This window comes from Mesoplodon bidens (assembly GCF_964165515.1).
Source record: "Mesoplodon bidens genome assembly, chromosome: 8".
In the NCBI taxonomy this organism is placed as follows: domain Eukaryota; kingdom Metazoa; phylum Chordata; class Mammalia; order Artiodactyla; family Ziphiidae; genus Mesoplodon; species Mesoplodon bidens.
In genome coordinates, this window is record NC_138165.1 from 111,190,393 (window position 1) to 111,202,917 (window position 12,525).

The window sequence follows — 12,525 nt, forward strand, 5'->3', positions numbered from 1 at the left end:
TTCTTTGATGGAATCTCGCAAACTAATTTATATGGACATACACAATGCCAAGAATAGCCAAATCTTCAAGATTAAGAACACAGTGAATTGTTGTACTAATTAAGGCAGACGGTCTTAGGGCAAGGAGAGACACGAGGCCCAAAACAGGGCCATCCATACCTGGATGGGTCCTTGTCACGTGACAAGGCCTGGCCTTTGTGATGTTGAAGAGATGGATTTCTTAGATAAAATACAGAAAACTTTAATCATAAAAGAAAAGGTCGATGAATTCTACCACCACCACCACCACTAAACAATTTGTAGTTCATCAGAGAACCTTGGAGGAAATCAGAAGACCAGCCTGACAGTGGGCGAAGATGGTAGAAAAATGGGCGAGAAAAGTGAACATGCACTTCACAGAGAAACCCCTGTGGTTTCTACGTGGGAGAAGGTGCTCAGCCTCATTACGTGGTCAGAATACAAAGGTAAACAACAACATGGGTCGCCTCTGCCCACCCATCAGGATGGTAACAATTAAGAAGTCCAACGGCAGGAAGTATCGGCAAAGGATGCACAGCAGCGAGCACGCACGGCGCTGGCAGGAGTGTAGACTGGAAACCGTTCTGGGAGGTGGGTTGGCATCACCTCGTGAAGTCGAGGCCACGCCGCCCTATCAGCCAGCAGCTCCTCTCAGGTACGTACCATAGAAGAACGGGGCACGTGGGCCGCAGGGGCAGGCAGGACTGTCAGTGGTAGCGTTCACGACAGCCAGAGACTGGGGACAGCGCAGATGTCCCTCCAAGTAGCACGGACCAATATTCACACCTCTGCTGCAGTCCCGGGTGGAAGGGTACCACACAGTCCCCTGCAGCCGCGCGGAGGGATGGTGAGTGTGGAGCGGAGGGTGTCAGCCAGAGGCTGTGCTGAGCCGGGCCGGGCCGGGCCAAGCTGACCAGAGGGGAGGGGAGCTGCCGCCAGGCCCCTGGGCACCGACCACCCCCCAGGACCAGACTCTGGTGCCCCGCAAGGGGCCGCCCCAGCTGCCCTGTGGGCCGACCTGGTCTTGCCTGGGGCCAGGTGCTGAGGGGCCTGGGTGCCTGGGGGCATGTGGTACATTTTTAGTTGTGACTGACCGGTTCCGACAGAGGCTGCTGTGCCCCCAGTGCCACCTGGGCGCTCAGCGTGGAGTCCTGTGCCCTTTGGTACCTGCAGGTGGAGCCGGCACATGGGAGGGGCCCAGGCACCTTTGTCACGTTCACGGTGGGTTGGCTCAGCTCTGACCTGAGGTGTGCGGCCCCCGAAGGCCCTCCTTTCCGGACCAGGAGTCGCTGTGTTTTCTGCGAGGGGCTGACCTGGGGCTTTCAAGGGCCATCCACCTTCAGAGGGACACATGCAGCCTTCCATCCTGGCCGTCTCCTCCCCATCATCTGGTTTGCTGTGTCTCAGACCTGGGTGAGCCCTGCCGTCGGCCGCCTCGTCCTCCATCAGGGCCACCTGTTGGACTCTCAGTGCCTTTCAAGTCCTCTGAGCACCGGCTGACCCTGTGTGGGTTCCTCAGCACAGGACAAGCAGCAGCCACCGCCTTCCCGCTGGGCGGTGCCTTCAGACACGTGAATAGGTTGGATCTTCAGTTGAGAAAAAAATTAATTCAGTCCAGTTCCATTCATTTGAAGGTCAAAAAGAGGCAAAATAAGCAAAATCACTTAGGGATCCTTACCTAGGAAGGAAAAGCATAAAGAAAAGCAAGGAAACGATTACCATGCAAATCAGGGTGGAGGTTAGCTGGCATGGGGGTGGGGCAGTGATTGAGGGCGGGTGGGAGGTGTTCCCTGGTGTGGGTCCTGTTTTCATCTTGACCCAGGTCACGGTTACTCAGGCCTTCACTGTCATACTTTCTCATGAAACTTAAATTTCTATTTTATACACTTTTCTGTGTATATGTTGTATTTAGCAATAAGAGAAAAGGTCCTTAAAAACAAAGGTCTCCCACCCATCCCCTCAGTTATCCACTTCCTCTCCCTACAGGAGACCAGCATTGTTAGTTTCTGTCGAGTCCTGCAGAGATAGCCTTTGCCTTAGAAACAGATTAGGTGTGTAGATTTATATATTCTTTTCTCCTTCCCTTTTTACCTCTTCAAGGATTTGGGGGATGTATAAGCAAATGTGTATGTATCTCGCCCTTTTTATACAAATTGTATGATGCTGTATATAATGCTCGCTACCTTTTTTCATTTAACAAGTTCCTCTGAGATCTCTGGCATCAGCCCTTAGGGCATTCCCTCTGTGCTTTTACATCTGCTTGGTGTCCACTTGGCGTCCACTGAACAAGTCCCCTTATGGATAGACGTTGAAGGGTTTCCTAAGGTTTTGCTGTTACGTCATTGTACGCTTAACCAGTAACCTTTTACATCCATCATTTTGCTTCTGTTTAAGTGTAGCTGTAGGATCAAGTCCAAGAACTAGACTTCCTGGGTCAGAGGGCCTGTTTGATAGATATGCCAGATGGCCCTTAACAGAGGTTGTGCCAGTTCACGTTCCCACCAGCGATGGGTGCCTGGGCAAAATACTCTTTTTTGACAGATATAGAAAATTTTAAAAATGCATAATGTTGCTTAACAAAAAGCTTGCGTAATCCACCGGAAACGAATTCTGTTATTTTTGAGAGTTGAAAACCCCCAAATCTTTGTAGTTAGGCCTTTCAGAAGGTGCAGCTCAGGAGCTGATTTTCTTTGAGACCATTTTTTTTGTTTGGTTGTTTTCTTTTTAAATGTTAGCTACAAAGGAAACTACAAATGAGAGAGATTGTTACTCTTAAGTCTCCCCTTAGGATAGTTTTCGTCAATGATTTTTCTGCTCTGTCTGCAGTCAAATAATTTAGTCATCCATTCTGTGGTGAAACACTTCCACAAAGTCCATGCCGCAGTGGGGGACCCGGCCGAGCATCCGAGCCCAGTGGAGGGGACCCTGCCTCACATCGTCACCTGCACCGTGGAACACGACTCCATCCGCCTGCCCCTGGAGCACCTGGTGGAAGAACAAGTGGCCGGTGAGTGGGCCGGCTGAGGTCCGGCGACCCGGGTGCCCCGTGAATCACTTACCCTCTGGCGCTTGGGCTGCCTGGCTGTGCCCAGGGGCGAAGGTTACAAGGCCTGTCCTTCCAGATTTTCCTTGAGGGAGAAATCAGTCACCAGTGCGTGGAACTGGTCATTTATCACCGCATGATACGTCAGACTCCTGTACATGATATATACGTGCATATTTACTAGCATGCCTATAAATGCTAACCCGTGCTTTTCATTGTTTGATTTTAATGATTGAATGTTGGCTTGCACTCCCTCTGGTAGAAAGAAAAGGGATCCAATAGACCTCAATTTCTGGTGGTAAAAACAAGAATAGGTGCACCCCTGCTGGGAGCCTGTTATCTCAGTAGAGAGAGGAGGTGAGGGCCTCCCGGGGTGAGGAGAGCAGAGGTGGGGGGGGGGTGCTGGGGCCCCACTGGGAGGTGCACCTGGCCAGGCAGTCTGAGGGGCAGGTGGAGCCTGCCCAGCAGTGGCAGTGGCCCTGGTTACTTCTGGTCCTTTCATGTTTCCTGTGATGTGACATCTCAAGACAGAGGGTATGGATACTAGCTTTTGAAAACGTAAGGGACATTTTTCCCAGGACTGCCAGGGTTGACCTCTCCTTGGAATAAGACTGGTTTTCTCCGAAGCATTTGCCTTCTTACCTAATCTGCCTGGAAACCTGAAGGGGAGGCAGGGGAGAGTGTTCTTATCTTAAAGATAAAGGGGGGCTTCTCTGGTGGCGCAGTGGTTGAGAGTCCGCCAGCCGATGCAGGGGACACGGGTTCGTGCCCCGGTCCGGGAAGATCCCACATGCCGCGGAGCGGCTGGGCCCGTGAGCCATGGCCGCTGAGCCTGCGCGTCCGGAGGCTGTGCTCCGCAACGGGAGAGGCCACAGCAGTGAGAGGTCCGCGTACCGCAAAAAAAAAAAAAGATAAAGGAGTGTGCCAGAACTGCTGGGTTTGACTGTGAGCCTTGTTACCACTTTTCCCCTTTGACCACTGGAAAGGTTTTTCTCTTTATGCACCACTCTAACTAAAAAAAAGTCAGGTCCAACTTCTTGTTTAAACTGTCCTTGCTTTTAATCCCTGGTGCCTTTTTTTCTGTGTCTCAGGTACAGGAAAGGGCAACTTCATACATTGTTATTAGTTGCTGTTACATTTTACCTCTTGTTTAAAGTTGTACACATTTTTACAAAGAATAGACGTGCACCTAAAGATCACAGAAGGGCTTCAAGCATTGCTATAAAGTACAGGCTCTTCCCCGCCACCCCCAGTCCCGCCCCTCAGAGGCAGCCGCCCCTCAAGTCTGCCTTCAGGTTTTCTCGTGGTTGTGGCATTTTCACTTTAATTACTTCCACTTTAATACTTAATACCTTACACACATAATCTTCATTTCTTACTTTATTAACTCAAGCATCTATTGGTTGACTCCCTGGTATAAAATGGGGGCTTGACCCCAACTGTCTCACACCCCTCCACCTCCACACTGTCCAGTTGTTGCTGTTGTTGTTTTTTACTATATATGTGTCAGCTTTATGGAGATGGAACTCACGTACGATACTCTTCACCCGGTTGAAGTGTGCGATTCAGTCGTTTTTAGTGAACCCACAGAGTTGTGCAACCATCACCACAGTCAATTATAGAGCATTTCCTGACCCTCAAAAGAACCTCGCATCTGTTAACTGTAACTCTGTTTCCCTCAACCCTGGGCAACCACTAATACATTCTGTCTCTGGAGATTTCCCCATTCTGGACTTTCATATGAATGGAGCCACATGATATGTGGTCTTTTGTAATTGGCTTCTTTCACTTAGCTTCATGTTTTCAGGGTTCATCCACGTTGTAGCCTGTGTCAGTATTCCATTCCTTTTTATGGGTGAATAATATTCACATTTTATCCATTCGTCAGTTGATGAACATTTGATGGACATTTGATACTATGAATAATGCCATTGTGAGCATTTGTGTAGAAGTCTTTGTGTGGACGAATGTTTTTGTTTCTCTTGAGTATATACCCGGTAGTGGAATTGCTGTGTCACGTGGTAACTCTGTTTCCCCTTTTGAAGTATCTGGGTGTTTAACCCTAACCTCTGTATTCCGCAGTAGCTGCACCATTTTCCATTCCCACCAGCAGTGCCTGGGGGCTGCATTTTCTCCATGTCCTCGCCAACAGGTGTCAGTGTCTGTGTTTTCTGTAACAGCCGTCCTAGCGGGTGTGAAGTGAGAGCCCATGGGGGTTTTGATCTGCGTCTCCCTGAGGGCTGATGCTGTTGAGCAGGTGCTCACACACTTAATACGAAGGCAGAAGTCCTGGCCGGAGTCGCCGTTCCTTTGCTCCCCTTTGAGCCCCGCCGTGGATGCACCAGCCCCGCCCTTCTCTTGCTGCCCCGCACCCCGCCCACCCCGGAGCTCGCCTGCTGTCGAGGCCACCGCTGCTGCCCTCCACTTGCTGGGCAGGAGGCGGGGGTCCTTGTCCGTCGGAACCTGGTCCCTGCCTGCCTCAGCAGTCGGCCCCCACCCTGCCCTCCACAAGTGCACCCTGAACGTGGGTGGCCTCTGGATCCTTTCCTACTTTCTGTGGAGTGTTCACCTATCAGTGTCCGGGGTGGGTTTTCCCTGATGCTGTTAGTCTAATGACATCATCTTTCTGTATTCTGGGCATGGTTCAAAATTCCTTGTCCACAGGTGGTCGCCCTTATTGAGAAATATATCTGTTCTCTTGTTTCAGTGGGACCTTGAGGGGAAAGTGGGTGTGTTTGTCTTCACCATTTTGAACCCAAAACTTCGATTTGGTTACCTCTCGTTATTTTCCATCTGCAGTAGTAGGATTCTAGGTGCCCAGAGCAGCGCCTGGCACACAGTAGGTGCTTAACAAAGGCTGGGTCAGTGCCGAGTGAGGGAAGGTTAAGTACTTAGCACCTCGAGATGCTCCCACGAACTGAGGGTGTCTCAGCTGCTTGCGGGTCCCTTAGAGGCGGAACAGGGTGTCCCCAGACAGCTCCCCAACTGAAGCTCATTGACGAAGCCTTCAAGCCAGTTGTCTGTGGGCGGGGCGATAAAGGGGGCTCATATTCCTTCTTCATAGTTTTCTGAACCTTTATGATAAATTGCTTTTTTCACTGTGTCTAAGTAAACGTTCCAGAAAGGATACTTTGTGGGTTTGACCTCATACTTGTGTCTTATTCCTCAGAGGTCACCTTTGTCCCCGTGTCCAAGGTGAATGGGCAGGCGGAGGCCGAGGACATCCTGGCGGCCGTCCGCCCGGCCACGTGCCTCGTGACCATCATGCTGGCCAATAACGAGACAGGCGTCATCATGGTGAGTCGCTGTCCCTCTTAGGAAGATGGAGTGGGGACTCTGGCTTCCCAGCCCCACCTCTTCTTTCCCCTGTTCTTCAATCCGGGAACTTTTTGGTGCATCCTCATTAACAACTCCTCATTTCTTTCATTCCGTCTTCATCACATCAACACCCTCAGCCGTGTGTTTCTCCCTCTCCAGCCAGTGTCTGAGATCAGCCGGCGAGTCCGAGCCCTGAACCAGCAGCGGGCGGCGGGTGGGCTGCCAGGGGTGCTCGTGCACACGGACGCCGCCCAGGCCTTGGGGAAGCGGCGTGTGGACGTGCGGGACCTGGGCGTGGACTTCCTGACCGTCGTGGGGCACAAGGTGCGTCCATCCGCCTTCCTGCCCTCCTGCCGGGGAGACACCTCGATGCCCGCGAGGCTCACCTGCGAGCAGAGCCCGTGGCCCCGCTCATCCTCCATCACCGGTGCACCCGGCGCACATGCCCAGCGAGGCCCTGGGTCATGGTGATGGGCAGACTGCAGCCCTGCCCTCGGCAGCTCAGACGAGAGCCCGGCAGAGCTAGGATGCCGAGGGCTGAGTGCCCACCGGGAATGCTGGGCAGCGCAGCCCATAGGGGGCAGGAGGGGAGGCCAGGCAAGGCCTTCGGGGGAGGTGGTAGTGGGAGGGGGAGAGGCGGGGTCGGGGGGAGGATGGGGGGAGTGGAGGTCACAGGTGGGTTTAGCCCAGGAGTGAGTGATCTCTGCAGCCCGGAGCGTGCGTGCAGACCCCTCCTCAGCCCACGCACCCCCACACCCAGGGACGGAAGATGCAGGATTCAGGAATGATGGCCTCTCTAACTTGACTTAAAGTGTGGCTCTGAGTGTGAGGGTGTGGTTTTCACGGCCCTCATCTCTGGGGTGTGCTGGGGAAATAGTTAACAGTGAAGACCCTTCTGAAGCTTTTGCTCATCTTTCCAGCAGCTGACTAGAGCTGGAATATTTTTAGTAATTTCCCCTCAGCTGGTTCCCAAGGGAGTGAGGTGCTGGCCTGACACGGCGGCCCTCAAGATTTCTAGCTCATGTGGATGTGAGAGCGTGGAGTCCTCCGCAGGACGGCCCTTGGCCATCTCTCTCCCCAGCCCCTCCTCCTTCACAGGGTCTCCCAGTGCCGGGCAGGTGCTCTGCTGCCCCTGAGCTGGAGGCCAGAGTCCAGCACCTGCCCCCACCCGAAGGCTTCTGTGACCCCCGCGTGTCTGCAGTGGGGATGGGTGGCCACCTGCGGGACCAGAGGAGGTGGGCCCGGACGTCGTAGAGTATCTCTGTGGGCTTCTCAATACGTGTATGGAGAAGGTCCCCAGAAGGTTCTTGTTGAATAAATGACTGACTTTTCTTTCAGTTCTATGGCCCCAGGATTGGAGCACTTTATGTCCGAGGGCTCGGTGAGCTCACCCCTCTGTACCCCATGCTGTTTGGAGGTGGACAAGAACGGAATTTCAGGCCGGGGTAAGGTAGAAGTTGAACGAGGTGTCTGGCCCTCTGGCTGTGTTGTCTGTATGTAGGGCAGTGGCTCTCCTGTCTCTTGGAAGCACGGTCGTAGCACAGCGCTCTCATCTCCACTGAGTCAGACGTGGCTCCACTGGCCGGTTCTACACTTGGGACTCACAGATATGCAGTCTCGTTGGGGATGATTCAAAGTAGATGAAGGAAGTCTCTTTCAGCTGCTTCAAAGCATCCAGTTCCTTTGGTTATTTTGGCCCAGCCCACCAAAGAGGTGCCACCGGAGCCCCCCGGCTGAGATGTGCTGTCCTTCTCTTGCCTGTGGGGTGAGCAGGGCCACGTAGAAGCACCTGGTTTCCTCTCTGAAAGCTCCTGTGTCCCCATGACCTGCAGGGGTGTTTTAACCAAGGAATGAGGTGGCACCAGCACCACACGTGTTGTCAGAAACTTGATAATGGGAGGAAGAAACAGACAACATGTGGTGAGTTCCCTAGGGTTTCTCTTGCTTCCTTTATTCCAGAATTAGAGCAGAAGAAGCCAGCAACTCAGAAACACCAATAAGGGCTGATGAAAAATGCCCAAGAAAGCCCTCTCTCTCCAGCCAGTGGACCAGGGAAAGGAGAGCCTAGCAATACAGAGAACTTTTAGACAATACTTGCTTTTCCCCAGCCAGTCACCATGGTAAACTGATGCCATCCCCACCTGTGCCACAAAGGAGAGTCGGGAGCCCAGACTTCACCCACACAGGCTGTGACAAGAGCCCCACGCCCCTCCTGTGTCAGACAGGGCCTAGTGAAGAGCCAGGACTTTTGCCCCACCACAGTCGTGCACCCCACCAAGGTGTCAGTGGAGACCACGTGGGCACCCTGGGCTTCCACCCATACTCATCACTAACAAGGTGAGTTCTCCTCTTGGATGTTGACACAGGCCGAGGAGGGAACCTGGATGTCTACTCCCGCTTGGCAGTAGTCAGTTGGCACACTCCTCCTGCCAGAGGAAGGTCAGAAAAAGACAGCTAATATGGAAGGGTTAAGAAACATCCAGACTCATAATGACATAGGGCTGTCCAGGTTTCAACTGAAAATCGCTCATCATACTGAGAACCAGAAAGATCTTAAATCAAAGAAAAAAGGCGATCAGTAGATGTCAACACTGAGATGACAAAGATGTTAGAATTATCTGATAAGAGATTTTAAGGCAAAAACAATAAAAATGCTTTAATGAGCAATTATGAACACACTTGAAACAGAAGAAATAGAAAGTGTCAGCAAAGAAGAAGAAGATGTAGAGAAGAACTAGACAGAAATTTTAGAACTAAAAACTACAACAGCCAAAGTAAAAAGCTCAGTGGGCAGGCTCACCAGCAGAATAGGGGCAACAGAGGAAAGAGTGAACTGAAAGAACAATAGAAGTAACCAATATGAAAAACGGACAGGAAGTAGACTGGAAGAAGATTGAACAGAGCCTCCGGGGACCTGTGGGACTGTAGCAAAAGATCTAACATTCATTTCGTTGAGGTCCTGGAGGGATAGGAGAAAGAGGGTGGGATGAAAAAGAACTTGAAGAAATAATGGCTGAAAACTTCCCAAATTTGGCAAGAGACACAAACCCACAGATTCAAGAAGCTGAACAAAACCCAAACAGGATAAACCAAAAGAAATCTACCCTAAGACATAAAAAGTAAACTTCTGTAAATGAAAGACAAAGAAAAATCTTGAAAGCAGCCAGAGGAAAGAATAAATAACACCTTATCTATAGGAAAAAAATAATTCAAATGACAGTAGATTACTCATCTGAAGCCATGGAGGCCAGAGGAAGTATGCAAAAATGTTCAAGTGCTCAAAGAAAAGAACTGTCAAGCCAAATTAAAAACACAGCAGAAATATTCTTCAGGAACAAAGAGGAAATCAAGGCATTCTCAGATGAAGGACAAAACTAACAGAATTTGTCAGAAAACCTATGCTAAAAATGACTAAAGAAGTTCTTTACACAGAAAAGAAACAGTAAAAGAAGGAACCTTGGAACATCAGAGAGAAAGAGCATGGTAAACAAAAATATGGGTAAATAAAATAGACTTTCCTTCTCTTCAGTTTTCTAAATTATGTTTGATGGCCTAAGCAAAAATCATAGCACTGTCTGATGTGGTTCAAAATGTATGTGGAAGAAATATTTAAGATAATTATATTATAAATGGGGGAGAGTAAAGGGATGTAAAAGGAGGTAAGGTTTCTGTTCTTCACTTGAACTTCTGAAAACTGTTTAACCCACAGAAAGGTAGGAAAAAGAAAACAGAAAAAATAAAATGGAAGACTTAAGCCCGAACATCAACAATTACATTAAATGTAAATGGTATAAATATACCAATTAAAAGGCAGAGATTGGCAGAATAAAAATTTTTTAAACTCATCCAACTATATTCAGTCTATAAGAAACTTGCTTCAAATATAGCAAGAGGCAAGTTGAAAGTAAAGGTTGGAAAAAAGTATATCACACTAACATTAATCTAAGGAAAGCAGGAATGGCTATATAACATGAGATAAAGGAGACTCCAGAGCAGAGAAAATAGAAAATTACCGGGGGTGGGGGAGGCAGGGGGAATTATATAATGATAAAAGAATCAGTCCACCAAGAAGACATAGCAATCCTAATGTGGATGCACTAAACAGTAGAGCTGAAAAATATGTGAGGAAAAAAAAACCAAACTAAACTGAAAGGAAAAATTGACAAATCCACAATTATAGATGGAGACTTCAACACCCTTCCCTCAACAACGGATAGAACAACTAGACAAAAATTGTCTAAGGTATAGAAGAACGCAATAACACCCATCAACCAACAGGATCTAATCAACCTGTTTGGAACACTCCACCCAACAACAGCAAAATACACATTATTTATTTTTTTTTGCAGTACGCGGGCCTCTCACTGCTGTGGCCTCTCCCATTGCGGAGCACAGGCTCCAGACGCAGGCTCAGTGGCATGGCTCATGGTCCCAGCCGCTCCGCAGCATGTGGGATCCTCCCGGACCGGGGCACAAATCCGTGTCCCCTGAATCGGCAGGCGGACTCTCAACCACTGCGCCACCAGGGAAGACTGAAGAGTTGTGTTTCAGTTTGTTACATCAGTGTACGGGAACCACTGGTCTTCGGGGGTGTTCCTGTCCCCTCCTGCGCAGCCCCCCTGAACACACACACTACGCCCCAAGTCTCTAGTAACAAAAGATTCATCCCATATTACAGTTGAGAGGCTTCAGCTGAAACATCAGCTGAAGGGAACGGGGTGGGGAGTGAGTTCCTCAGACCCTCACCTGGTTTGGCAGGGAGACCAAAGATGGGGGCTCTGGGGCCTGCAGTCGGAGGAGGGCTTTCTCCTGGGTAGGAGGTGGGTCCAGGTAGAATTGTCACTTGGACACCTACTGTATATTGCCCACAATGAGCCATGTCTACTGTCTCTGGGCGATGACGAGGGTTTGGGGGCTGGCAGCTGCCCTTGTTCAGGAAAGATGTTGGTGTGACTTTTTATTTGAACACCTGACTTTCAGATACACAGGATTCCTTCCGGGGATGTTTGTTAATCGCTTTGCATGGAAATAGGATTGAATCCCTTGTCTCTTACAGGACAGAAAACACCCCGATGATTGCCGGCCTTGGGAAGGTAAGCCTTGGTGACCTCGACAGCTGAAGCCGTTGCGTTGTCCATCAATGTCTTCCTCCTGTGTTTCCGCCTCACTCTCACAGCACTGCCACACTCACCACACTTCTGACACCAGATGTGCGGGGGTTGGGGGTCCCCACCCAGCAATTCTGTGGCACCAGCTGAGTTTCCTACAATTCAATTCTGACACTGTCTACCCAGAGTTAGTGTCAGAGCCCACAGGCTAAGGGCTCAGTTGTGGGCACCCACAGCTTCAGATGCCAACTGTCACCTGCACTTCTGACCAACCAGCTGTAAATCAGAGGTTCCCATGGCCCCCTCCTTGAGTTCAGTGTATTTGCTAGAACAGCTCACAGAACTCAGAGAAACTAGATTACTGGTTTATTATGAAAGGATATGATAAAGGATACAGGTGAACATCCAGAAGGAAGAGAAGTGTAGGGCAGGGGATGTGGGAAGGGGCTTCCATGCCCTCTCCAGGCACCAGCCTCCTAGCACCTCTGTGATCAGCAACCTGGAAGCTTTCTGAACCCACATAGTTGAGGTTTCCATGGAGGCTTTGATCAGTCATCAACTCCATTTCCAGCCCGTCTCGCGTCTCTACAAAAATTCCAGGCTTCTAATCAGGGCTCGGTGACCAGCCCCTATCCAGGAGCCCACCCAGGGTCGCCTCATTAGGGCAAAAGACACTGTCACCCAGGAAGTTCCAAAGGATTTAGGAGCTCGGCAGCAGGAAGCAGAGCCCAAGACCGAATATTAGAATAAAGGCTGCTCCTCGTGCTTAGGAAATTCCAAGGGTCTCAGGAGCTCTGTGCCCGGTCCAGGGCGGAGACCAGAGCGCATATTTTCTGTGATCTCACATCAGTTTCCCAGCAGCTTTAATAGGTTTCCTGACTTTAGGAGAGATCACGTTCATGATCCCAAGAAACAGGCCAACATGCGAGGAACCTTGAATTTTATTTATCGACCTGGAGATGCGCTTTTTAAGATCTGTGGAGTGGGTTTCATACGCTTAGCATTTAAAAGGGAAGTATCTTTTCTCAAGTCTCTTCT

General features: G+C 50.1%; 1 protein-coding gene across 6 annotated transcripts in view; it reads left to right on the forward strand.

Moving 5' to 3' along the window:
• The window catches only part of SCLY (selenocysteine lyase), a 32,817-nt gene that overhangs the window by 14,521 nt on the left and 5,771 nt on the right, over positions 1–12,525 (forward strand). For all 6 annotated transcript variants that reach the window (XM_081242244.1, XM_081242243.1, XM_081242247.1 and 3 more), the window contains exons 4-8: positions 2,845–3,025; positions 6,231–6,358; positions 6,539–6,703; positions 7,718–7,824; positions 11,436–11,472. In XM_081242244.1, coding sequence (XP_081098370.1) covers positions 2,845–3,025; positions 6,231–6,358; positions 6,539–6,703; positions 7,718–7,824; positions 11,436–11,472 — 618 coding nt within the window. The remainder of the gene's footprint in view (positions 1–2,844; positions 3,026–6,230; positions 6,359–6,538; positions 6,704–7,717; positions 7,825–11,435; positions 11,473–12,525) is intronic.